Below are 26,767 nucleotides of genomic sequence, written 5' to 3'. Positions count from 1 at the left end.
TGAGGGGTTCTATACTGAGAATACACTTGCTTGGTTAGAAAGCAATAAACAAGCCCCCAAATCTCCAAAACATGGGGGATACAAAGCACAACTAGGAGATGAGATGAATTTTTCTCACTGTAGTCAAATGCTGTAATAAGATACCCATACAATGGTACATGTATCAGGAAGACCTTAAAACAGGTCATTTAGGAGTCATCATTTAATGCTAATGAGAAAGAAATCTACCTTTCATTCTGGAGCTGGGCTAAACGTTTCCTTACATCATCTACTGTCACTTCAAAGAACTCATCAGGAAGGTCTTGTGAGGCAGAACCCAGTGGATGTTGCAAATCTGGATGGCACACAATTGGCTCTCGCTCCAAACACTGTAAGACAATGCAAAACTGAGGCTATGTTGTTTGAATCCACAAAAAACCTAGATATTTGCATTTACAAAATGGCACCTTTTGTGATGTCTGAATTGACCCATGCTGGTCAATTTATCTGCAGTATATTCATTTATTCTACACAAAGGGTTCTATGTTAAAATGTAAATTTCACCAAAGATACAAGAAATTCATATGTGAATCTCGCACTTCTTTAAATACACAAAATAAGCATAAAAGGAAGACTTGCAACTTAACTTTCTCATTAAAAAATGACAGATATCAAAAATGTCAAAAACGTCAGATATTGTTTGAGAGCACATGTATTAATGGAATACTGTATATAATAAAACAAATCTGTCCTTCTACGCTTTTGAATTGGTTAGTAAAACATAGAAATAAATAGGAAATAAATATTAGCATAATTTGATCAAGCTAGCACTAAAAGCTGGGACAGATGAAAGAAAGCAGAAAATTAAAATACAAAATTTTAATAATACATAAATCTTGTAAATACCTTATAAATATTTCATATCAATAATGCTATAACAAAAACAGAGTAAAATTATTTTTTCACCATTAAAAAAGAAACATAGTACAATTTGAATAGCCAAGTGCATCCCAACCGACAATATGATGTGTGTGTTGTTATAGTGATCAAGGCACCAAAAATAATCAAACCTATTAGTGTATGTATTCAGATCTGAGAAGAACAAAGATCTTTTGACTTTTAGAATATTCAATCCTCAGATAGATCTATATATATATACACACACACACACCTATGTATGAGTGGTACTGTTTGCCAATCTGTTTGCTTCTCAAATAAGGTATTCTGACACTGCATGAAGCAAAATGACAGCTATGTACAAAATGTTTTTGAGCTATTTCAGTTGCCTAAGTGCTATTGTAAAATACAGTTTATACCACTAAACAAGAGGCTAATCAGAACATTTATATATTCATAATGAACTACAATACCTTAATGTAACAGTTGTTCCCAACCCAATTTTATGTATTTATGTGGCTTAGTAAGTCACAATGTATACTCATGAGTATAAAAGGGGCTACTAGCCCTACAACAAAAAAGATGTTGGACATGGAGGACTAACTACCAGGTAAAGCATTAGAGAAGAAATAGATGGCTACAGACACTGGAAAAACTAAATAACTTAGAAAACTTTCTCCAGAAGTGATAAGCAAGAAAAACAAACTGCTTCTATCATACTAACAAGTCAACTGACTATATTTACGTAGAACACATTTTACAGCACATCAAGATCTGTTTCTTGTTGTTATGTGCCATTGTGTCAAGGACAGGTTATGACAACCCTATCTCAGGGGGTGCTTTGATTGTTCTTTACCTGTACGGGTGTTGGACTGGATGGCCCATGTGCGGTCCCTTCCAATTCTATGATTCGATGATTCTATCTATACTGCCATATAGTGCAGTTTGAAACTGCACTATATGGCCAGTGTAGATTCAAATAATGCAGTTTAACTGCATTATGAACCTGTACTGACGGTGTAATACAATTTTAAGCTGTATTATATAACAGTGTAGATGGAGCCCTAGAGCTTTCCAGGTAAGATTTAGTCAAAGGAGATTTGTCATTGCCCTACTCTAAAACAGAAAGAATGCCCAAGATTATGCAGTAGGTTTCAGTAGCTATGCAGAGATGTGAACCCTGGTCTTCCAGAGTCCTAGTACAACATTCAAACCACTACATCCTACAGGTTCTGTGTTGTACTATATTCTACATTACAAGCAAGTATCTTCAGGTTTCTATTCCATCAGTGTACAAAATGTTTCTCAGTTTGAAACTAGGTCTTGCTGATTCTAATGAGCTAGAGAGGGTGGTATGCAACCAAGTTGTTGTCTGACTAACTCTATGAATCTAGCAGGAAAGAGTCATGGCACCACTTGGTCTGAATGGTTAATAGGATGCTTTGAAGGTGATCGTCAATGATCTGCCTAGCCTGACCCCAGACTCCATGAACTTGGATGTTCCTATTTATAATCGCACCCACATCCCCACGCCATAATGTCTCTAGTACATCCCTGTCTCTACTCTCTTTGCCACCCACACATCCCCAGACATCTACTGTCCTATCTTATCCTCACTTTGCACCACCCCACTCCCATACCCCGAACAAGACCTCTGGGAATAGAAGGAGTCTTTCTCAATTGTCAGTAGAGACAACACAAATTACAAGGCACTGTTTCCTCTATTTGTGGGCACCAGAGGGTAATTTGGGAAGTTAAAAGAGTGAGGTTGCGTGGGTGGGACCCTCTGCTACTTTTAGAAAGTCGAGGAGAGTTGGGCCTAACTAGAGGGTGAAGGAGTCTGATTGTAGCTTTCTCTGCACAGAAAGCACAAGGAGTACCCATGACCTGCCAATCTGTCCTGTTACAAAGACGACTGTCGCCTAACTCTGGCTGTGTAGACACTGGCAGCAACAGCACAGGACAGATAAATATCTTGTAGTAAGAGCCGGAGGCTTCTTCTCCTGAGTTACTGAAGGGGGGGGGGGGCATTCACTGCACAAAACTTGGGCACTTTGTTGCCCTTCTCTAGATACCAAGATAATAGATAGGAATGTTTTTTATTATTAAAACACAACTACTGATAAAAGAAACCAGCTATTAAATGCAACTTCATCATAAAGTGAAAGTGAATGAGTCCCTAGGCAATTTTTTTTCTTATTTCTGAATCAATGAGCTACAAGTCAAACTCACAAGGGAGGAAGCACTTTCTGCAAGTCATATATGGTCAAAATACAGACTCTTTGTAATGAAGTTTCCCCAAGACTAAAAAGAGAAATCAGAACCGTGATCTAACATCAAGTCTGAAAATCGTTATTTATTCTAAAAAGTGTCAAACTAAAGGAAAAGAATCATAGCAGGACCACACAAAGAGAAGCAGAGAGCTCAACACATACAGAAGTGATTAAAAGTCTAAGTCAACATTCATTAGAGAAAACAGAATGAGGCAATTAAAATGACAACTTTGTGTCACAATTGTGACATTCCTTTATGTACAACTCACTTTATAATTTCTTACTGCCCATCTAGCTGAGTTCAGCTTTTGTGTTCTACTTGTTCACTTCAAATGCAATAATACTGAGATGGGCTTTTGTGTTCTGCATGTTCACTTCAAATGCAATTAATATTGAGTTCATCATCAACCAAATGTCATTCTTCAAAAGCTGGAGAAAACCAAGTCTAGATTCCCCTGAGAAGTATGTTCCTCTGAGAAGTATGTTCTGGCTTGGTATGACATATTTCCAAATTAAGAGCTGTCAGCATTCAGCTCCCCTCTTAACTGTTCAATAACTGAAGGAGATATCAGAAGGGCTATGTCTAGAAACAAATAATTTACTTGAAAACAGAAACAATGCAGCACATTCTTTTCTTCAGACTGTCAAATATGCCCAATACACTGGCGACTTCCAATTTTGATAAGAATTGCTGTAAAATGGAGATAAAGTGAATAAGACCTCCTGCCTACCAAGCCTTTCCAACAGATGCTACATGATGTTATTTAGCAGGTCAGCTCTTGGCTTTGGATGGGGAGCTGCAAGTGGGCTTCTGGGCAGTTTTGTCAATTCAGTTGCTAGAGGTGCTTCATGATCTGATTGTATCAGAGAAAGTGTACAAGAAACAGCCATGATGTATACGTAGCATGTGTCACTATGTTTTCAAGGACTTGTCATTTTGAATGAGATGTTTTTTCCATTATTATTTTTTTCGTGTCAGGAGCAACCGGAGTTGCTTCTGGAGTGAGAGAATTGGCCGTCTGCAAGGACGTTGCCCAGGGGACGCCCGGATGTTTTGATGTTTTTACCATCCTTGTGGGAGGCTTCTCTCATGTCCCCGCATGGAGCTGGAGCTGATAGAGGGAGCTCATCCACACTCTCCCCAGGTGGGATTCGAACCTGGCAGCTTTCAGGTCAGCAACCCAACCTTCAAGTCACTTAGTCCACTACGCCATCTGGGGGCTCCATCTTTTCCATTATGGGAACCCATTACAGAAGGCTCTGAAGGGGAAATGACCATGGAAGGACTGGCCCCTTTGACCAAGCTTAGCCCAAGAAACGCTTCAATCAGCAGAATTATTATAGGCTATTACAAGCTTTGTACTATGGTCATGCCATTGGAAGCTATGTATTAAACTCTTATTGCAGCACACAGTAAACAGAAAAAATACTAGTGCAGGCTGTGCCTTTAAAACAAGGTGCTGGGTAAACCTAGCTCCTCTACCCAGTATGGAACTCTCTGATCTCTGGGGAAATTTGGAGTAAAGCTACCTACTAATAATTAATGTTCTGACATCAAAGTCAAAGCATAGCTTGTCTGTAAACCATCCCAAGCACAGAAATGGAGGGACGTCGGCACAGATTTTATCCTTTCTCTTCCATCAAATCCAAAAAACCACACACAGGCACAACATTAATGGGAAGATTCTTTTGCTAAAATGGACCTTTGATGTTTAAAAATAATTTGTTTTGTTTTTGGGGTTTCTTTTCTTTTCCCTCTGGACTGAAAAGGGACAAAAAGCAGATGCCATGTGGCCAGCCCCATTCTGAGGCTGCTGATGAGAGCAAGACAAGGGAATGGAAGGAATGAAGAGCAGAGCGAAACATAATCAATCAGCGGCAAAGGCACCCGAGATCAAAGGCCTGGAAGCAGCAGTCAAAGTCACACACTGTTTAACATGAGAGAGGGAAACCTCCAACAGAACCTGCAGCTGCTTCCAAGACAGCAGTTTGCTGTGTGCCCCGAGAAGCCAAGCTCCAGGGGCATCCCTTAAGCATTCGGCTGTCTAGGGAGCATAAGGACCCCTCTCAAGTTTGCAAAATGGGTTTCCATAGTGACAAGCAAAACAATGTAAGAAGACTTAGCACTGTTCTCGGCCCAGCATTAAAGTAAAGAAAACACCGCATCCCTATCTTCCCAGATGACATTACGTCCTTCCATACACAAATACCATACAGAATAGCATCCATGTGAATTGTATTACCTCTTATGAAGTGATGTGCTTAAGAAACTATAGGAAGTGGCTAGAAGTAGACAAATATTACATTCCAACAAAGACAACTTAATTCCACATGCTCATAAATAGTCATAACTTTGCTAGCAACATGTTTATGATTCATATCATACACTAGTCACCAAGGCCTAATTGCATTCTTGAGAAAGCCAGAAAGATTTCTCTAGACTTCGTCTGGGGCTGTAATTCTAGTATACCAGTATACTAGAAATCTCCGAGTTGCAAGCATCTGACTTGCAAAAGGCTCATCGTTAAAGAGCAGGGATAAGACAACAGGAAGTGAGAGAAATCTACCTCTAGGAAGGGGAATTCACTCCTGGAAGAGTTATCATGGGGAAAAGGTATCTCCACTTAAGTTTTATCGCCAATTCTTGTTTCCACAACAAGCTAGGTTTTTTTTCAAAATCCAATTATCACAGGGACGGAAAGTGAGGTGAAATACTCTAGACAGGGGCATAGACAGCAAAACAAACACCACAGGGTTTTTTTTCGTGTCAGGAGCAACCGGAGTTACTTCTGGAGTGAGAGAATTGGCCGTCTGCAAGGACGTTTTCCAGGGGACGCCCGGATGTTTTTGATGTTTTACCATCCTTGTGGGAGGCTTCTCTCATGTCCCTGCATGGAGCTGGAGCTGATAGAGGGAGCTCATCCGCGCTCTCCCCGGTGGGATTCGAACCTGGCAGCTTTCAGGTCAGCAACCCAACCTTCAAGTCACGAGGCTTTTATCCCCTAGGCCACCTATGCTATCCAAATCACACACACACACACATAAGCATAATTCCAGTAGATTTCACACATTTCTCCTGTGCTACTATTACTAGTCATCTTCTTTATTTCTCTTTTTTGAGCTAGCTCAATTACCAGTAAGAACAAAGAATCAACCAATAAGAACAAAGGCAGGAGAAATTCCACAATAAAACAATTTCTCGAAGAAATCTATTAAAGACTTATCTCACTCCTTCAAGTCAGCCCTATTTTCTGGGGATAGAGTCAATTAAGGCCTCACGGTCATCATCTTTCCCACTGTCTTTTGATGTCAGTGGAGAAAGTTTTGCAACAGCCATGTTCCCACAAAAAATATTAAAAGAATATCTCAGCAATTGAAGCCATTCTGGAAATATAGGCAAAATTGAGGGAAACTTTGATAAATAAAGACCCATTTTGGTTTCAGCACAACTATACAATTAACACTCTGCTTCTGGTCATGAAAGAACAGTTAAGTAGTAGTGCTTAAACTTGCATTCTGTACAGCAAATCCCAAAAATCTGTTTTCAGCCCTGTTGTTACCACTTAACCCTTACCAACTCAGAAAAGTGTTAAAATGCAAGTTGATGAGTGATATTAGTTCCAACTTTCTCTACCACCTTGTTTCTCTTCAATCAAAATATCAAGTTAAAAGGCTCAGAGACCATTGTCTGTCCAAACTACCTCCCATCCATCAATGTCAGAAGCTTGAGGCCAGTGGTTTACTCTAGGATGATTACAGTGGAATCTGCAAATACTAACAAGTCTCCTCCACATCTTCAAAAACAGTCCTAAAGGAGAAGAAGCAGAGAGAAAAATCCCTCTATACCAGAAAATTGTAAGAAAGCCAAACCACTACCTCTTTTTCTTCCTTTGGTTTCCCTTGGCTGTTCTTTGACTTCTTTGGCTTGGAAGGTCCTCCAGGACTGGACAGAGATTGTGCTAGATTTGACATTGGCACATCTGACATTGGAGATATCATTTCTACAGGAGAGCCGCCACCTAGACGCTGTCCATCACCTACAAATGGGACAAATGAGGAAGGCACAGGCTCTGAAGCAGGTTGATGCTCCTCAGAGCTCTTCTGGGACTCTTTATTCAAGTCCTGCTTATCAGTACATTTTTTGTCAAGTGCAGGATCATGACTGCAAACTGAGCTTGTTGAGAAGACAGGTGAGTGAGGCACTGGTGAACCTGCTTGCTCTTCCCCAGAAGATGTACTTCCTGTACTACCTTTAGACAGATATTCACTGTTCTCTGTTTCTGTTTGACTAGGGGAGGTGCTTGTCTTCTTTGTGACTACCCTAGAAAAAGAACATAAAGGAAATAGGTGAAGTAGTTCTTGGCACTGAAAATATTGATTTTTTCCCTACTCACAAGATGACCCAGGTTAAATACCCCCCTCCATTTTCTCAAGAGATAAACAAATAACTACTTCTGAAAATTAGAACATGTCATGCTCCACAGAAGCAAGGACTAAAACTAAATGTCGTCTTTTACATGAACTAATTCAGGCATTTTGACTGGATGGCTCCAACACTAGCAATGAGAACTGAACAGACAAGGAGCAGATTGCAACTTAAGGTCACATCAGATGATAAAGGAATAAAGACAGGCATATTGTGTAATATTTAAAGAAGAAAAAAGCCCACTTCTACATCTATATAAGCCACAAGCTGTGATAAAAATGTAAGGTAAAGCATATAAAATGATTAACAACAAAATTGGTATTGAGAGCATGAAAAAGGATATAATAATAATAATAATAATAATAATAATAATAATAATAATTTATTCTTGTACCCCGACCCATCTCCCCGAAGGGACTCGGGGCAGCTCACATGGGGCCTTGCCCAACATCACAATATAAAATCAAAACAAAAACACAAATTTACAACAATAAATCAACAATATCGGTAAAACAATCGAAAAGGACAATCTTACAAGATAAAATGTTAAAACAGGTATATCAAACACAAGTCTGGGCCGAAAGGTGAATGTGTCAAATCGGGAGGAGACAGTTACACAATTGACATAGTCAATGAAGTACTATAAATGACAATAGTGACAATAAAAGGGCAGATCAGTGGGTCTATTATTACATAGGCAGGCATCTTAAACCAACAAAAGTATACCCTAATATATATCAACAGCCAGAAAAAAACAAACTCTCCTGGTCAGATAGAACTGGATGTCTGCTCTATTAGAAGCAACAGTAGTGTAGTTAAAGGTTCTAGCTAGAGTTTTCCCTGTACTCCCCTGTAAATAAAGCAAATAAGAAATAACACCCAAATTCCTTCCAACAGCTCTGAAGGTTTAGTGCCACCAGTGGCAGCAAGTGTATGTAGCAGCAATTGTTAATAAACAAGCTATCAGCATCTCTGGACATTTTCTAAAACGCACCTTTCAACTCATGACATATGCTAAACTAGCTGTGCCCGGCCACGCGTTGCTGTGGCAAAATATGGTGGTATGGGAAATAAAGTATTGAGGAACTGGTGGTAGTTAAGGTCAAGGGTAAACGTTTTCCCCTGACATTAAGTCCAGTCATGTCTGACTCAGAGTGTTGGTGCTCATCTCCATTTCTAAGCCGAAGAGCCAGCGTTGTCCATAGACTCCTCCAAGGTCATATGGGATGACTGCATAGAGCGGCGTTACCTTCCCGCCAGAGCAGTACCTATTGATGCACTCACATTTGCATGTTTTTGAACTTCTGGGTTGGCAGAAGCTGGGGCTAACAGTGGGGGCTCTCTCAGCTCCCCCAATTCAAACCTGCAGCCTTTCGGTCCAGAAGTTCAGCAGCTCAGCGCTTTAACACGCTGCGCCATCAGGGGATATTATTTCCTAAAGGTTGTGAATATACAATATTTCTGATTGGTTTTTTTTGTTTGTTGGAGACAAGTATGAATGCTGCAATTAGGAAAAATGATTAGGATGTAATGGCCTTGCAGCTTTAAAGCCTGGCTGCTTCCTCCCTGAGTGAATTTTTTGTTGGGAGGTGTTAGCTGGCCCTGATTCTTTCCTGTCTGGAATTCCCTTGTTTTCAGAGTGGTGTTGTTTGCGATATTTTATGTGCGTCTACTGTCTGTGGCCCTGAGAAAACAGAGGATTTGCCAGACTTTGATGATGGGAATACTTTGTTGGGAGGTGTTAGCTGGCCCTAATTGTTTCCTGTGTGGAATTCCCCTGTTTATTTACTGTCCTGGTTTTAGAGATTATATTGTTCTGCATTATTCTATCCCAGTAATTATTTCATATTAAAGTAGAATCTCACTTATCCAATATTCACTTATATAATGTTCTGGATTATCCAACGCAGTCTGCCTTTTCATAATCAATGTTTTTGTAGTCAGTGTTTTAAAGTCATTGTGATATTGTAGTGGTAAATTTGTAAATACAGTACAGTAGAGTCTCACTTATCCAACATAAACAGGCTGGCAGAATATTGGATAAGCGAATATGTTGGATAATAAGGAGGCATTAAGGATAAGCCTATTAAACATCAAATTAGGTTATGATTTTACAAATGAAGCACCAAAATATCATCTTAGACAACAAATTTGGCAGAAAAAGTAGTTCAATACACAGTAATGCTATGTAGTAATTACTGTATTTATGAATTTAGCACCAAAATATCACAATATATTGAAAACATTGACTACAAAAATGCATTGGATAATCCAGAACATTGGATAAGCGAGTGTTGGATAAGTGAGACTCTACTGTAATTACTACATAGCATTGCTGCGCATGGAACTACTTTTTCTGTCAAATTTGTTGTATAACATGATGTTTTGGTGCTTAATTTGTAAAACGATTACCTAATTTGATGTTTAATCGGCTTTTCCTGAATCCCTTCTTATTATCCAACATATTCACTTATCCTGCCGGCCTGTTTATGTTGGATAAGTGAGACTCTACTGTATATTGATAATCTTCTACTATCTGCTTAGAACTGGATTATCTGAGGCCCCTTCTTCACAGCTGGATAAGATGCACACTGAAGTGGATTATATGGCAGTGTGGAGTCAAGATAATCCAGTGCAAAGCAGATAATGTAAGATTATAAATGGGTTATAGAGCTGTGTAGAAGGGCCTTGAGTCTACACTGCCATATAATCCAGTTAAAATCAGATAATCTGTGGAAGAAGCCTAAGTGAGGCCTAAATCAGCCTGTCCCCGAACTGAAGCCCGGCTGTCCCTTGGCTGGTTGCTAGGCAACCAAGTGGGCAGAGATTAGCCCTCTAAACTGGCAGCAATTGGATAAAAAAAATTATTGCTCTCCCTCTAATTAGGACTTTATTTTTCTTTTCTTTTTGTTGTATCAACCTGGAGGCATGGATGATGGGTTGTGTTGTCAAATTTCGAGGTTGCGGGGCCTGTACTTTTGTTGTTTTGTCCACTGCCCTGATGCCATCACTCTTTTATATATATAGATGTATTCCTTGAGTGAAAAATAAACAAGGAAGATTAATTTACTAAAAAGCAAAGCAGTTTTACCAACCTTATAATAGCATTGCCTCCTGTCAAGCCAAGTGACTTCAGACTTGTCTTCTCCAAAGCAGTTTTTCCAGTTACCTGCCAGATACAGATACTTTGCTTATTAACTCAATTTTTAGAAGGGATACCAAAGACAAATAAGGAGCTGCCTCTCTGGTATTTTTCCTACTATGATTGTAAGCATTGCTCTATTTTTTAAATTACTTATTTATTATTTATTTATTTATTTGCTCTTTTTATATTGCACCTTTCTCTACCCCGAAGGGGAATTAAGGCAGCTTACTTAGAGGCAAATATCTTGTCATAATCTCAAGAAAAATCTATAGTTCAGGATTAGATGATGCACTGTTATTTATTTATTTATTTATTTCTATATAAGGGACCAGGTTCAGTTCTTGGCACCTCCTTTTATAGGTTTTTCAAGTAGATGGGCTAAGAAAGATGACCCAAGTTACTGAGCCAGACAAGTGATCGCTTCACATGGTCAGGTTATTTATGTATTCAAGTAGTAATTTAAATATGCCTAATTTAGATGGCAAAATGTAAATATGCTTAACATTTGGTTACACTTTCCACCTCTGTGAGAAACATGGAACAGAAGAACCATCACTTCCAGGTGAGTCTGCAAAAGACAGCAGGCTCGGGACTGGCTATGTTCTAATCTCCAACTAAGACAAAGCTTAAACTACCCCCCCCCCCCCAAGATCTACTTGGGGATGATGGAACAGAGGCTGCAGAAGGGGAAATGCAGCATGGAATAGGTGAAGAGGCAGTACAGGAATATCTATCTAACAGAAATGAATTCAAGTCTCCAGGGTCAGATAAATTAGAACCAATTATTTGAGAATTACTGGAGAACAGGAGACATTCCAGCAGACTGAAAGAAGGCAATTTTTTTTTAATTTACTGTATTTTTACCCTGTTCTATCTCAATCCCGAAAGGTACCCAGAGTGGTTGTTGTCCCCATCTTCAAAAAGGGGGAAAATGAGGACTCAAACAGTTACCATCCAGTCAGCCTGACATTGATATCAAGAAAGATTCTGGAATAGATCATTAAGGAATGATTAAGGAAACACTTAGAAAGGAATGCCATTCCCACAAAAAGCAAGCACAGGTTTCTGAAAAATAAATCATGCCAGACAAAATTTCTCTCTGTGTGTCTCTCTTTGATTGTGCTAAAAGCTTGGTATATAAAGGGAATGCTGTGGATATCTCATATGCCGATTGTAGTAAGGACTTTAACAAGGCCCCCCATGACATTGTCACAAAGAAGCTAATAAATGTGGGCAAGGTAATGCTACTGTTAGGTGCATTGGGAATTGGTTGACTGGCCGAACCCAAAGGTTCTTCTTCATCCTGGAGAGAAGTAACCAGTGGGGTGCCACAGGGACCAGTCCTGGGCCCAGTACTGTTCAACATCTTAATCAATGACTTGGATGAAGGTTTAGAGGGCATGCTTATCAAATCTGCAGAAGACACCCAATTGGGAGGGATAGCTAATACCCCAGAGGACAGAATCTAAAATTACTTTAACAGATTAGAGAGCTGTACCCAAACTAACAAAATGATTTAAACAGAGAGAAAGGTATGGTACTGCATTTAGGCAATAAAAACAAAATATGCAGATATAAGATGGGTGACACCTGGCTCAACAACAGTACAAATAAAAGCGACCTTGGAGTCTTAGTAGACCACAAACCGAACATGAGTCAACACTGTGATGTGGCAATTAAAAAGGTCAATGAAATTACAGGCAGCTCCACTAGGAGTATAGTGTTGAGATCGAGGGAAGTCATAGTCCCAATCTATTCTGCTTTGGTCAGACCTCGCTTGGAATAGCACTGTGTCCAATTCTAAGCACCAAATTTCAAAGGATATCAACAAGCTAGAATGTGTACAGTGAAGGGCAACCAAAATGATCAAAGGTTTGGAAGCCAGGCCTTATGTGGAATGGCTGAAAGAGCTGGGTATGTTAAGTTTGGAGAAGAGAAGGCTGAGAAGGGACATGATAGCTATGTTTAAATATCTATATGAAAGTCATATTGAGGTGGGGTTACATTTGTTTTCTGTTGCTTTAGAACAGTGGTTCTCAACCTGGGGTCCCCAGATGGTCTTGGCCTTCAACTCCCAGAATGGGACACAGCGGAATGGATTCAAATTGCAGGAAAAGAGATTCCACTTAAACATTAGAAAAACTTCCTGATGGTTAAGGGCTGTTCAGCAGTGAAATGTGCTGCTTCCTTGGAGCATGGTGGAGTTTCCTTCTCTGGAGTTTTCTAAACAGAGGCTGCATAGTCATCTGTTAGGAGTGCTTTGATTATATGTTCCTGCATGGCAGACTAGGGGTGGACTGGATGGTCTCTTACAACTCTATGATTCTATGAGCTGCCCTGAGTCCCCTTGGGGAGACAGGGCAGGATATAAATAAATAAAATGATGCAACGAAATGTTGGTCTGTAGGTCTCATCTTCACCCATTATCACTGCTGTGATGATTACGGCTGATGGGAGTTGTAGCTCAAACACATCAAAAGGTCTACAAATCTCCAACTCTGGCAAAACAAGTACACCGTGCAAACCCGGCAGGAAAAACATGGGAAGGTTGACATTTATTTGTGTGCAGGAGGAGGGGGTGACTCTAAAATGCTGACATATAAAAGTATTAAACAAAAACAAAAATGCTGCAGAGATCAAAACATGGAAAAAGCAAATATTTATTAAAATGAAACCACTGTTGTGACTCTTGCGCATTAAAAGAACTAGAAGAAACAGACAAGCAGGCCATTGAGAATGTTTTATGGGCTTAGAGGCTTGCGCTGAGCGACCTATGATTATGTTCCACAGAGAATTTTTTTCTTCCCCACACAAACACATCTAGCTTTGAAGAGACCAAAGCTCTTCCATTTCCCTTCTTCAGTGAGCCCAGAGAAGGAACACATTTTCCAGGATGGAAAGCTGTGCAGGGTATATCTTGTTATTTTCAGTGGCAGATGAAGGGGGGGGGGGTGGCAGAGAACAGAGTTTGTTGACTTACCTCATCTCGCATGTAAATACAGATGGGGGAGACTTCACAGTGTTCTTCCACATACTCCCTGTAAGGAAAGGGAAAAGTAAGCATGCCCTATTAAAAGAGAATCCTGTGCTGGCCTTGAAAACAACCTGACTAAAATCCTATATTCTTACACATACATATATAGCTATGTATGATTTTTCAAGTCTGCCCAGTGGAGTAGGTATTCCAAGCTCAACCTATGAGATTGTGGATTGCTAAACAGACAACTAAATGGGCATTAAAGCAAATCAAACCTGAATTTTCATTAAATGAGTAAACTGAGACTATCATACTTCGGATATAGACTAGACTAGAAAGTATAATAATGTTTGGTAAGGTAGGAGGCCACAGGAAAAAAGAAAAAACACATTCCAAATGGACAGACTCAATCAAGAAAGTCTCTGAATTTGCAAGATGGTTGATGACCATATGACTTGGAGGGCTCTTATTCATAGAGTCCTCATAAACTGAAATTAACTTGACGGCAGTTAACAACAACAATGCAAGTCACCACTTTCTCAGTGTGGTGCCTCAGAAAAACAATTCAGAACAAAGTAGCACTATTATATACAAAACTATTATACAAAACTAGGGAAGTAATTTGAGAGTACAATAAATGGTTAGAATAGACAAGACTGATATGTTCCAAGTCAGCTTGCTAAAAGAAAAGACCTATGTTTCAATGGTCACAAATCTTCATTTAAATAAACATGTTCACAAGGCCAAACAAACTCATACTGCACTGACTATACACATTTTGGTGCCCCAAAGGTTAGACCTGCTGATTCCAAAAAAAGGCATCTATTTCCCCCTATTAGCTCTAGTTTTTGAGATATAAAACATCTACCATTTATCAGATACTATCTGCTGAAAAACCTATGATAAACATATCTAAGAAACTACAGCTAATGTACTTTGTCCAATGCAGTTTTCTGAATCGGTGCCCCAAATTATCTCAATAACAAGGCTATGAACCAAGACACAAGAAAAAATTGTCTTAGTGAGGTGTGTTATCAAATTCAGTAACCTTATATCTTCAGGTATATGAGATTAAGTAGGCCTCTACTGTCTTTCTTTGACACCAAGGCAAACAATAAATATTTGCCATTTTCTTAACATAATAAAGTGGCAGATAAACTTTCTAATAATTATTATTTTGTCATTAAGTCTACTTCAACTGATGGCAACTCTATGAATGAGAGACTACCATGAGACCTGATTATCAGCACCTCAGCTCAAGCCTTGGAAAACTGAGGACTACCCCAGGTTAAATTTCAAGGGTGCAGTAGTGACATTTTATAATGTTCTTCATTCACTTCTTACTCCCTTTGTATAAGCAGTCAGAAAAGTAATGTTGCATATAGAGTCTAGGTAAAGGTAAAGGTTTTCCCCTGACGTTAAGTCCTGGGGGTTGGTGCTCAAGATCAAGGATGCAGAATGGGGGAAGAGGCAAGTTTAGGGGACTGCGGAACAAGAGAAGCTTGTAACAATGCATTTTTGTGCATTTAGCTATTTTATCTTCTCTAGACTTACTGGTCAGTTAATGAGATGCTGTATATAAGTGTTGTTATGTTGTACAGTAGTGTGTTTTCAGAAATTATTACATTTTATTTTGTACTGCTGATTGTCATGGCAATCTTTCCAGTTTAAAAATTGAATGTGTGTTAACCATTATTTTAAATTCATTATTTGGAGCAGAATGAGGGTGGACAGCTTACCATGAACTGGCTCTGTGACAGAGGAAAAACACAGCCTTAGTGTCCTAGGTCCAATTTTAATATGGCAGAAAAAGCCACCAATTTTAAAAGGAAATAACATTGATACAGTGTTCCCTCACTTATCGCGGGGCTTAGGTTCCAGGACCACCCACAATAAGTGAAAATTCGCAAAGTAGGGACACTATATTTATTTTAATATTTATATATTACTAGCTGTGCCCGGCCACGCATTGCTATGGCGAAGTCTGTGGTATGGGAAATAAAGTATTGAGGAACTGGTGGTAGTTAAGGTAAAGGGTAAAGCTTTTCCCCTGACATTAAGTCCAGTCATGTCTGATTCTGGGGGTTGGTGCTCATCTCCATTTCTAAGCCGCAGAGCCAGCGTTGTCCGTAGACTCCTCCAAGGTCATGTGGGATGACTGCATGGAGCGGCGTTACCTTCCCGCCGGAGCAGTACCTATTGATGCACTCACATTTGCATGTTTTTGAACTTCTGGGTTGGCAGAAGCTGTGGCTAACAGTGGGGGCTCTCTCAGCTCCCCCAATTCAAACCTGTGGCCTTTCGGTCCAGAAGTTCAGCAGCTCAGCGCTTTAACACGCTGCGCCATCAGGGAATATTATTTCCTAAAGGTTGTGAATATACAATATTTCTGATTGGTTTTTTTTCTGTTGGAGGCAAGTATGAATGCTGCAATTAGGAAAAATGATTAGGATGTAATGGCCTTGCAGCTTTAAAGCCTGACTGTTTCCTCCTTGAGTGAATTTTTTGTTGGGAGGTGTTAGCTGGCCCTGATTGTTTCCTGTCTGGAATTCCCTTGTTTTTAGAGTGGTGTTGTTTGCGATATTTTATGTGCTTCTACTGTCTGTGGCCCTGAGAAAACAGAGGATTTGCCAGACTTTGATGATGGGAATACTTTGTTGGGAGGTGTTAGCTGGCCCTGATTGTTTCCTGTGTGGAATTCCCCTGTTTATTTACTGTCCTGGTTTAGAGATTATATTGTTCTGCATTATTCTATCCCAGTAATTATTTTATATTAAAGTAGAATCTCACTTACCCAACATTCACTTATACAATGTTCTGGATTATCCAATGCACCAAAACATCATGTTAGACAACAAATTTGGCAGAAAAAGTAGTTCAATACACAGTAATGCTATGTAGTAATTACTGTATTTATGAATTTAGCACCAAAATATCACAATGCATTTAAAACATTGACTACAAAAATGCATTGGATAATCCAGAACATTGGATAAGCGAGTGTTGGATAAGTGAGACTCTACTGTAATTACTACCTAGCATTACTGCACATGGAACTACTTTTTCTGTTAAATTTGTTGTATAATATGATGTTTTGGTGCTTAATTTGTATAACGATTACCTAATTTGATGTTTAATAGGCTTTTCCTTAATCCCTTCTTATTATCCAACATATTCACTTATCCTGCCGGCCTGTTTATGTTGGATAAGTGAGACTCTACTGTATATTGATAATCTTATATTATCTGCTTAGCACTGGATTATCTGAGGCCCCTTCTTCACAGCTGTATAAAATGCACGCTGAAGTGGATTATATGGCAGTGTGGAGTCAAGATAACTCAGTGCAAAGCAGATGATATAAGATTATAAATGGGTTATATAGCTGTGTGGAAGGGCCTTGAGTCTACACTGCCATATAATCCAGTGCAAATTAGATAGCCTAAGTCTGCCTGTCCCCTAACTGAACCCTGGCTGTCCCTTGGCTTGCTAGGAGTTGGTTGCTAGGAGACGAAGTGGGCAGAGATTAGCCCTCTAAAATGGCAGCAATTGGATAAAAAAAAATTATTGCTCTCCCTCTAATTAGGAGTTTGTTTTTCTTTTCTTTTTGTTGTATCAACCTGGAGGCATGGATGATGGGTTGTGTTGTCAAATTTCGAGGTTGCGGGGCCTGTACTTTTGTTGTTTTGTGAGTCGCCATGATGCCATCACTCTTTTATATATATAGATTTTAGTAGTTATACACAATTTTAAGTCTTTATCAACCAATCTTGTGTTGATAAATCACCTCCTTCTCCTCCTGTTGCCGCTTGGGCTCCTTTTCTCTCCCTTTGGCTTCTCCTTCCTCCCTTCCTTAGGCTGTAAATTGTAATTTTTCATGATTTATAATAATCTTTTAGAGTTTACTGAAAAACCGCAAAACAGTAAATCTGTGAAAAGTGAAATGCGAAGTAGTGAGGGATAACTACTATGTAACTAACTGAACATTTCCCTCCTTTTAAAATGGTCAGTTTTCTCATCAACGACCACTGTCATGCCTTTTCATAGTAGTTTGATATGAACATATTAGCATCCAACATTTACTTTCACTAAAATATCTCCTCGCTGACTTCTGCATAATTGGCAGACATTAAAGGCAGCCTCATTTTCAGTATCATTATACCTATCATAGAAGGAAGGAGTAGATAGAAATATTTCCTAACATTTATAATTGCGTCCCTACTCTTAGGAGATACTCCTGGAACAAAATTATCTTTAATAGGATAGAATAGCAACAACAAAAGTAAAAAACCCATTCTACACTCAACATTAATTGGTTTTTTAGGAGCACACTGAAGTCTAGGAAAACAGGATGTTTCTCTTTGCCAAACAAAATCAACTGTGCCTGGATTCAACTTAGAAGATTAGGTATTAGCAACAACTTGGTCAAGACCAGGAAATAGAGTGGATCAGTAAAGAAATGAAAAGTTTTCTATGTTAAATTGCCTGTATCGAGACATTAATGGTCAGCACTAAAGACAAAAAGAAGGGGATCAATAGTTAACATTAGATTTGACCGTAAAATGTTTCACAACCGCCAAAAAAGCAGTGAGTATTGGGTTGGGGTAAAGGTGGGTCAGGGGTCATATTATTTTTATTTCATGTTCAAATGGACTGCTACCAGTTTAAAGAAATGCCTTTAAATGGCACCAGAGCCGGCCCAAGATAATTTTCAAGTGTAAGCGAATAGAAATTTTGGTGCCCCCCCGCCCACACACACACCAAACCACATGAACGGGCCAGCAGAGCATTGGATAAGCAAAAATGTTGGATAATATGAAGGGCAAGTGTGAATAACTGCAGTTGATCACCTTGATTAGCATAGAATAGCTTTGCTAGACATGGTTATGGTTATTGAGCATTATTCCTAGCAGTGCAATAATTGAGGACTTTTTAAGTATTGACCACTGGACTGATTCTGGACTATGATTTTGAACTTATGTGGTTGTAATTGTTGTTTTTAGTAGTTTTTGTTTTAATGTTTGAGTTTAATTGTCATTATATTATTGGAATTTGTATGTCGGCCATCGAATTGTTGCCAGTTGTGAGGCCACCCTGAGTCCTCTTCGGGTGAGAAGGGCGGGACAGAAGTATGGGAAATAAATAAATAAATAAATAGTAAAAAAAAGGACAGTAAAAAAAGGACAGTAAAAAAGAACACTCAAAAACAGGGGAATTCCAAACATGAAACAATCAGGGCCAGCTAACACCTCTCAACAAAGATATACAAACCTCACTTGCTTAGTTTCCAACAGACCTCACAACCTCTGAGGATGCCTGCCATAGATGTGGCCCTCCTCTGGACACTTTCCAGCATTATTTGGCAGAGAAGGAGAAAGAATTTGGGCCCTTCCACACAGCTCTATAACCCAGGATATCAAGGCAGGATAACCCACATTACCTGCTTTGAACTGGATTGTCTGAATCCTTACTGCTATATATCCCAGTTCAAAGCAGGTAATGTGGGTTATTTGTTTGAAGCCATTCTTCCAAGTTCTAGTCTCCAAGGCAGAAGACAACAAGCTTGCTCCCTCCTCCCTATGCCTCTCACATAATTATACATGATGAGGAAATTCCCAGCTTGATTTCGTCCCCGCAGGCTATATGATTATGTGGGATACAGGACTTCTTTGGGGTCAGAAACACTGTTTCCCGCCAAAGGGAAGGGGATGGGGTCTCAGAAACATAATGAGGCAACATAACACATGGGCAAGTAGGAACACATAGACAGAAACACTGAGCTTTTAGGGCAATTTTATATACATGAGAGATGTAGTTTCCCAAAGTACCCTAGCAAGCCAGACTCCTTGGCACATAAATCCTGGGGGACTCTAAAGAGAGGGATGAAGGAAGGAATGTCCCCAAGTTTGGGAAGGCGCGGGGCCAGGATGGCCCCGATAGAGGGAAAAGATGAACTGATTGCAAGAGAGTGAATAAGTATAAGTTCCGAATTACTATTGTCACAGGGCAGTCGGTGGCTCCCAGAGAGAACACACCACACAAAACCAGGAGGCTGCGAGTTCGAATCCCGCTCAGGGACAAAAATGTCAAAATCAGTTGGAAATGTTTTGCCAGAGAAGGCGAGGCTTGACAGCTCAATTTATTTATTTACTAGATTTATATGCTGCCCTTCTCACCCCAAAGGGGACTCAGAGCAGCTTACAAATTACATTCACATACAATACATTATATTATTAGCATAGTAAAATAATAGTATTAAATTACTATACTGTACTAAATCATTACATTGTAATATTATTAGTAATATTACATTTAATATATAATATATAATTAAAATTATTAAATTGTATTATTATCAGTATTATATCGTAATAATAAATAAATAAATAAAGTTTTATTATTATTATTATTCTTAGAAGATAAAGGGAAAAGATGAATGATTACAAGAGAGTGAATAAGTATAAGTTCCGAATTGCTATTGTTACAGGGCAGTCGGTGGCTCCCAGAGAGAGCACACCACACTCAGAACCAGGAGGCTGCGAGTTCGAATCCCACTCAGGGACAAAAATGTCAAAATCAGCTGGAAAAAGGCATGGAGGGTACGGGGCGCACAGAGAGCTGCCAAGGCACATGTTTTGCCTGAGAGCGCCCCCCGTCGACGTGCGCCGAACTCCGAGGCGTAATTGACGTCCCATGTTGGACCGGCCCTGAATGGCACAGGGAAGACCAACAAAATGGCAAAATTATCCCCACAAGTATTAGAGGATATTGGGTGCATCTGGAAGGAAAGAAAATGAAAAGGTCCCACATCCTAACTCAATGACAATTATTTTTACATATAAAATATTGCCAGGAATATTATCTCCTCATACCAGCACCTTAACATTTATACCTTCACTTCTCCACACAGATCACAATTTTCTGCCTCTTTCCCTCTCTAAACAAAAAGGATGTCCCTTCCCCTTTCAAATATGAATCTCCTATCTATAGGTGTAGGTAGCCAGTGAGATTATCTACAATCTACTTCTTCCAAATGGAGAAACATTGTCCTACTTGATTAGTAAACATTCACTTGAACAGAAGTAGCACAGTAACATGATGCTTTGAATTATACTCAGCATAAGCTCTGTCCCTGTGGGGGAATGATACATCCCACAACTATAGGCTCCAGAAAAAGAACCTAGTTCAACCCAGTAGTAAACTGGAAGTTATTATAGGAAACATCAAGCAGAAACTTGAAAAATATCCTCCCAGGATCACTGTGAATGCTGTTAGGAAACCATAGACTTGCTCAAGTCTCACCTCTATAAAAGTATTATTATACCTATAAGTATTTTATAAGTATTTTGAGTATTATTCAAACTATAATAATCAATGTCATTCTAAAGTGGGGGTGCAAGTCACAAAACCAGAGAAAGGTCTGGTCTCAGAGCATCTGTTGGTGATGGGGAGGAAGGCCCCCCAACTGATGGAAAAAGGAGACAAGACGGAACTGTTTTCCTGGCTTCCCGTTTCGCTCTGGTCTCAGAGCATCCTGTTTAATTACGAGATATCTAGCAAGAACCAAAAGCCCAACTTTCTATCCAACTGTAAAAAACAAGCTCCAAGTACTCTCTGTGGATTGATGCTCCCTGCTCTTTTTTGTGCACTTCCATTCTGCAAATGAAGGATGCCCTAAGGTCTTACTTTTCAAGCAACTGTTACTACTTTCCAGTAATTGTGCTCCTTCACCCTTTACCGTACGCAGCACAGGGACTCTCTAATCACACAGGAATGTCTATGACACAGTGGGCATTTCCTTAAACTCCTAATAAAGTTCTTCACAAATAAATCAGGGCACACTATAGGAATGTTACAATCTGACAGGTAAGCTATAAGAAAAGTGCCACTAGTCTAAATCTGGATACGGCAAGCATTATTATCCAAGGTTGTCACCCTGATCAAGCTGCCACAAAAGATGACACACACAAAGATCCCCAAGAGATCAGATTGTAAACAGTGGTTGGAGGCCATCAGTCCCCTCCTCCAGCTGCTGCTAATCCATTACCGGCATTCTCTGAGGCAAGCAGACACATCAAACAGGCTGCCATTTCTTTGATGTGCTGTTCTTCAGAAGGGGAACAGCAGGCAGATTAGATTCCCTCATGTAGGGATCTGACAGGGCCTGTAAACATCTTGTGTAAGGACTAGAGCATGCTGGAGGAGAAGGAGCTCACAATAGTTTCCAGACTTTCTTCAGAACCAGTTAGGAGAAATAGGCACTATAGACCCAGGGGAAAATTCCAGTGGGTTTCCACACTTGTACTTCAAGAAGAGTAGTACTCAAAAGAACTCCAAAGAAAACAGGACAGCCAAGAATGATGCAAAATAATCAGCAGCCAGACCACTGACTGTGGCTACCAGGATCAACCCTGAAACAGCTAATCCAGATACATTACAATATATGGATGCATCTCCCAAATTACACAACAAGCAAGGGTAAACTACTCAACCAGATCATATATAGCTTCTTAGTGTTCCTAGAATTAAAAATGAGAAATCACCCAAATAGTAGCTTTCTTATCCCAGAGGGCAAGACATCCCAGCTGTGTCTTATGGACTGGTATTAGTAACAATTAGCACTTTTCTTTGGATTTTCATCTTCAAAAGAGATACTTCATTATATCTCAACCCTTCGTTCCCATCTGGTGCATTCCAGATGTTTTGGACTTCAGTTCCCATCAGACCTAAGCAGAATAGCCAATGATCAGGAATGTAGCAACTTGTGGTCTAAAACATCTTCAGAGCACCAAGTTTGAGAAAGCTGTCCTAAAACAAGTAAAAACAAATATGTAAAAGAAAGCAGGTGTTATTCAAGCAAGCCAAGAGAATCACTTGATGAACAAGCACAATTTTTGCAGACAGAAGGACCTTTTCTCAGGTAGACACAATATACAGCTCTGGACAGTACAATGATAATACCTAAATCTATCCTTCTCATCTAAAGTGAAAGATGTTCTACTTCGAAAGGAAATGTCTGATATCAACAATAGGCTGGATAAGGGAGAACAGACTGAAGGTCAGTTCAGATAAGACAGGAGTTCTCTAGTCACTAGGAAGGCACATAAAGGGATGTTTGTCTTGTGCTTGATTTGACTACGCTGTCCCTAAAGACACATTTATGGTTTGGGAGAATTTTGAATTCAGTCCTGGACCTGGATTCAGTGGTGGCAAGTATATGGCTTCTGAAGTGCATGCTAGTGAATGAACTGTACCTGGTCCTGTAACTGTCTGATCTAGTCATAAGACGTGTCTTACTTACAACTAATTTGGATTAATGTGATGCACTCGACAGACAGTGACTTTTGAAAAATGTTTGTAAACTTCAGTTGGACCAAACACTGTGGACTAGTCAGTTACAAGGAAGACATGATTCTCTTTTCTGGCTATTAGTCAGTTTCTGGGCACAATTTAAAATGCTACTGATAACCTATACATCCATATAGAATATGGGATCCAGGCTACCCAAAAGAACATATTTAGAGAGAGAAACTGGATAGAAATATATATTTATTTATTTATTGTGTCAGAAACAAATCAAGAATATTGTTATAATGTATAAAACCCACAAAGTTGAAAACTTGGCATTATATGAAATTTCCTTTGACCAGAAGCTGGCCACTTCGAGTGCCTCTGGTGTCACTGTAAGAAGGTCCTCCATTGTGCATGTGGCAGGGCCCAGACTGCGTAGTAAGAGGTCTGTGGTTTGCTCTTCTCCACATTCGCATGTCGTGGACTCCACTTTGTAGCTCCATTTCGTAAGATTGGCTCTGCATCTTGTGGTACCAGAGCGTAGTCTGTTCAGTGCCTTCCAAGTCACCCAGTCTTCTGTGTGCCCAGGAGGAAGTTTCTCATCCAGTATCAGCCACTGATTGAGGTTCTGGGTTTTAACCTGCCACTTTTGGACTCTCGCTTGCTGAGGTGTTCCTGCAAGCATCTCTGTAGATTGTAGAAAGCTATTTCTTGATTTAAAACGTTGGCATGCTGGCTGATATCCATACAGAAGATGGGCTGGAGATGTCCATACCTTGGTCTTTTCATTACTGACTGCTACTTCCCAAGGGATATCAGGTGCTGCAATACCGGATAAACAGTATAATTTTTTCAGCAGTGTAGGGCGTTGACATCATGTGATAATGTGGAATGTCCCATTAAGAGCCACATCCATTGTTTTAACATGGTGAGATGTATTCCACACTGGGCATGCGTATTCAGCAGCAGAGTATGACCTAGAAATTTCTCAAGAGAGCACCTCTCTATGAATCCTTGGTATTCAGTGGGATTCTATGTCCAGATTCCAGTGAAGATTGACCATATAATCATGCTGGAACATTTAAAAATTCATAGAGGGAGCAATTTCATTATCTGTGTTTTTTTACTTTCACTGAGGTCTTATGATCCTAATCCCCGTGAATGTGGAGGGCTGATCTTACTTGTATTAATACAGGTAATTCAGAGGATCTACGCTAATTTATATTAGCAATTGGATTAAGCTTCAAACATTAAAAGTTAGCAAAGATTTGAAAATCATCTTCCTTGATTATCTATAACAGGCTTGCACAACCTGTGACCCTCCAGGTTTTTTGGACTTCAGCTCTCAGAACCATTGGACAAGCTGGATAGGGCTTCTGGGAGTTGGAGATTATCAGGTTGGGCAGGCCAGATCCACACTAAAGCTGGCTTTTCCAAAGAAAACTCTTCTAAAAAATTAGCTCAAGAAAATATAGAGTTCAACATATTACAACCTGCTTTTTGATCTCTCAGTGGCTTTTGATGCAGTTAATTGCAGTGTCCTCACCAACCAACTCTATGAGAGAAATAGGCACTGAATTGATGTGATTGCGCTCCTACCTTAATGGTCAATTTCAGGGAGTGGTATTGGGAAACATTTTCTCTGCCTCTTGACTACATGATTCTGTAGGTACAAATTTGTCCCAGTGCTGACATATAAATCAGGCCTGTGGTCCTTTCAGATTTCTCGACAAAAAAAAATTGATTGATCCTTTGTTTTGGAGGGATAAATTTCTTGTGGATGATCCCCCGACTGTCAAAAAAACTCCCCAAATGAGCATTGATTTGATTTTTGATTTGCCCATTCTCACTTTCTTGGGACGGAGAGAATTTGCAATTTTGGCTTTTGGTCTCCGGGTCATAAATGAAAATCCATGATTCATCTCCTGTGATCATGCGACTGAAGAATTCTGGCTCCCTCTCAAAAGGGTTTAGAAGATCAACACACACATCCCTTCGATTGACCTGCTCAGTTGTGAGGTTTTTTAAAACCATTTTGGTGCAGAAATCCTGTGTTAAAATCTGATGAATGGCAAACTGGTTTTTCAAAGTCAGTTGATGATCTGACATCAGAAGAGTCCTCACTCCTTCCACATTGTCATCCACTTTTGAGGTTGAAGGTCTCTCCGCACAACATTTGTCTTCCACTTTTTCTTGGCCTTCTAAAAAGGCCTTGTGCCATCTGAACATTTGTGGCCTGGATAGGGAATGTTCTCCTTTGTAACCTTTCATAAATCATAGTAGTGGATTCACCAAGCCTTACACAAGATTTGATGGCACAATATTGCTCTAATGTTTGCCAGTGCATTTTGTAATGCACCTTGCAGACCAAACTTCACATCAGGCACGCTCAACAATTGAGTATCAACTGTAGCAAGTTCACACTTGTATTGAGTTTACGGCAGGGGTTAACCTAACTGCCATGTGAAGGGGGAGATAGCAGAGTTGTTGGTTTGTGCACAGCATTGCCAGTCTCATTACTTTTCTGCTGTACCACATATACAGCCTTACAAGAATACTTGCACTGTAAATGTGCTAAAATACATTATTATCTTAACCGTTTTTATATGCCTAACTTAATGACTCCAGCATTATACCCAATATGAGACACAGTACATTAGCACCAGTACTGTGTATTTAACTTGTAATATGCTTCTATATTTTGCCAGTGTATCAGTTAATTTGCTCCTGAGCACATATGGTTGTTGTTGTTGCTGTTATTGTTGTATGCCTTCAAGTCACTTCCAATTTGAAGTGTTTTTCTTTTGAAAATTTGTTCAGAGTGTCTACGCAGTTGAGATGAGATTGTGTGATTTGCCCAAGGTAGGGTTGTGTGGCTTAGTGAGAATTTGAACGCTGCTGTCCCAGAGTCCTACTGCAACACTTATTTTACCATATGCAGTCCCTAGAGCAATAATTCCCATGACTGTCTCTGCTGGAGCACAGAGTCATGGGAATCATTTCTCTAGGGATTGAATATGAACTGTCCTATGTAAAGTCAGCCCCTTGGGCCATCTAGCTTTGTATGATCTGTGTTGAATGGCTGCAATTTTCCTTGGTTTCAGATACCCCTACCACCTCTTCCCAAATCTGTTTGGAGAGTGCTAGAGAATTAATGTGGGGCCTTGTGTATATTTCTCTCAGAATTTTAATCTTTTTAAAAAATTTGGTCAGCTTTATGATACAGAACCGTCTGGTGAGCCACTAAGAGATCAAAAAGGAGCAACAGGGTAATAGTCAATCTACTTTTCTCTTGATACAGGTCATCCATCAGAGCTGTAACATTATCTTTCTAGAATGCTACAGGTGTTGCAGGTTTTTAAGTAAAGGACACAGGTAATACAAAAGTTACATCTTTTATAAATGCCTGAATTTAGAATTCTTTGTGGCAGTCACACAACAATGGAAGCTGCCTGCAATGTGCTAGAAGAAAAAAGCTTACAAGAAAAACCAATTTACCACTTGGAAAACAAATTTAATACTCATCTGCTTGTTGTTATTCATTCAAGAATTCAAGCTGGCCCACCCACCCTTTTCCTGGTAGTTCTATCATCTGAGCTTTGGGAGTCTTCATATGACAGTAGGTTACTGACTCCTTAAGATCATTATTGGAATGGTTTCTGAGCCTGAAATAAATAACTGCCAATTACACAATCTTATAAGGCTGTACATGGATCATCATCAAGAAAGGCTTTCAAGCAGAACAGGAGCCAAGAAGTCTCATTAACGTAGAAAAAACCTGG

General features: G+C 39.6%; 1 protein-coding gene across 1 annotated transcript in view; it reads right to left on the bottom strand.

Annotated features, from left to right (window-relative positions):
* Positions 1-26,767, bottom strand: part of aspscr1 (ASPSCR1 tether for SLC2A4, UBX domain containing) — a 96,129-nt gene that overhangs the window by 31,432 nt on the left and 37,930 nt on the right. Inside the window, exons 5-8 of the mRNA XM_008104579.3 lie at positions 13,701-13,758; positions 10,671-10,744; positions 7,026-7,470; positions 229-368 (exon numbers count right to left, since the gene is read on the bottom strand). Coding sequence (XP_008102786.2) covers positions 229-368; positions 7,026-7,470; positions 10,671-10,744; positions 13,701-13,758 — 717 coding nt within the window. The remainder of the gene's footprint in view (positions 1-228; positions 369-7,025; positions 7,471-10,670; positions 10,745-13,700; positions 13,759-26,767) is intronic.

Source organism: Anolis carolinensis, chromosome 2 (assembly GCF_035594765.1).
Source record: "Anolis carolinensis isolate JA03-04 chromosome 2, rAnoCar3.1.pri, whole genome shotgun sequence".
Taxonomy (NCBI): domain Eukaryota; kingdom Metazoa; phylum Chordata; class Lepidosauria; order Squamata; family Dactyloidae; genus Anolis; species Anolis carolinensis.
Note: the sequence above shows the minus strand (reverse complement) of the source record. Positions and strands in the feature narration are given on the sequence as shown.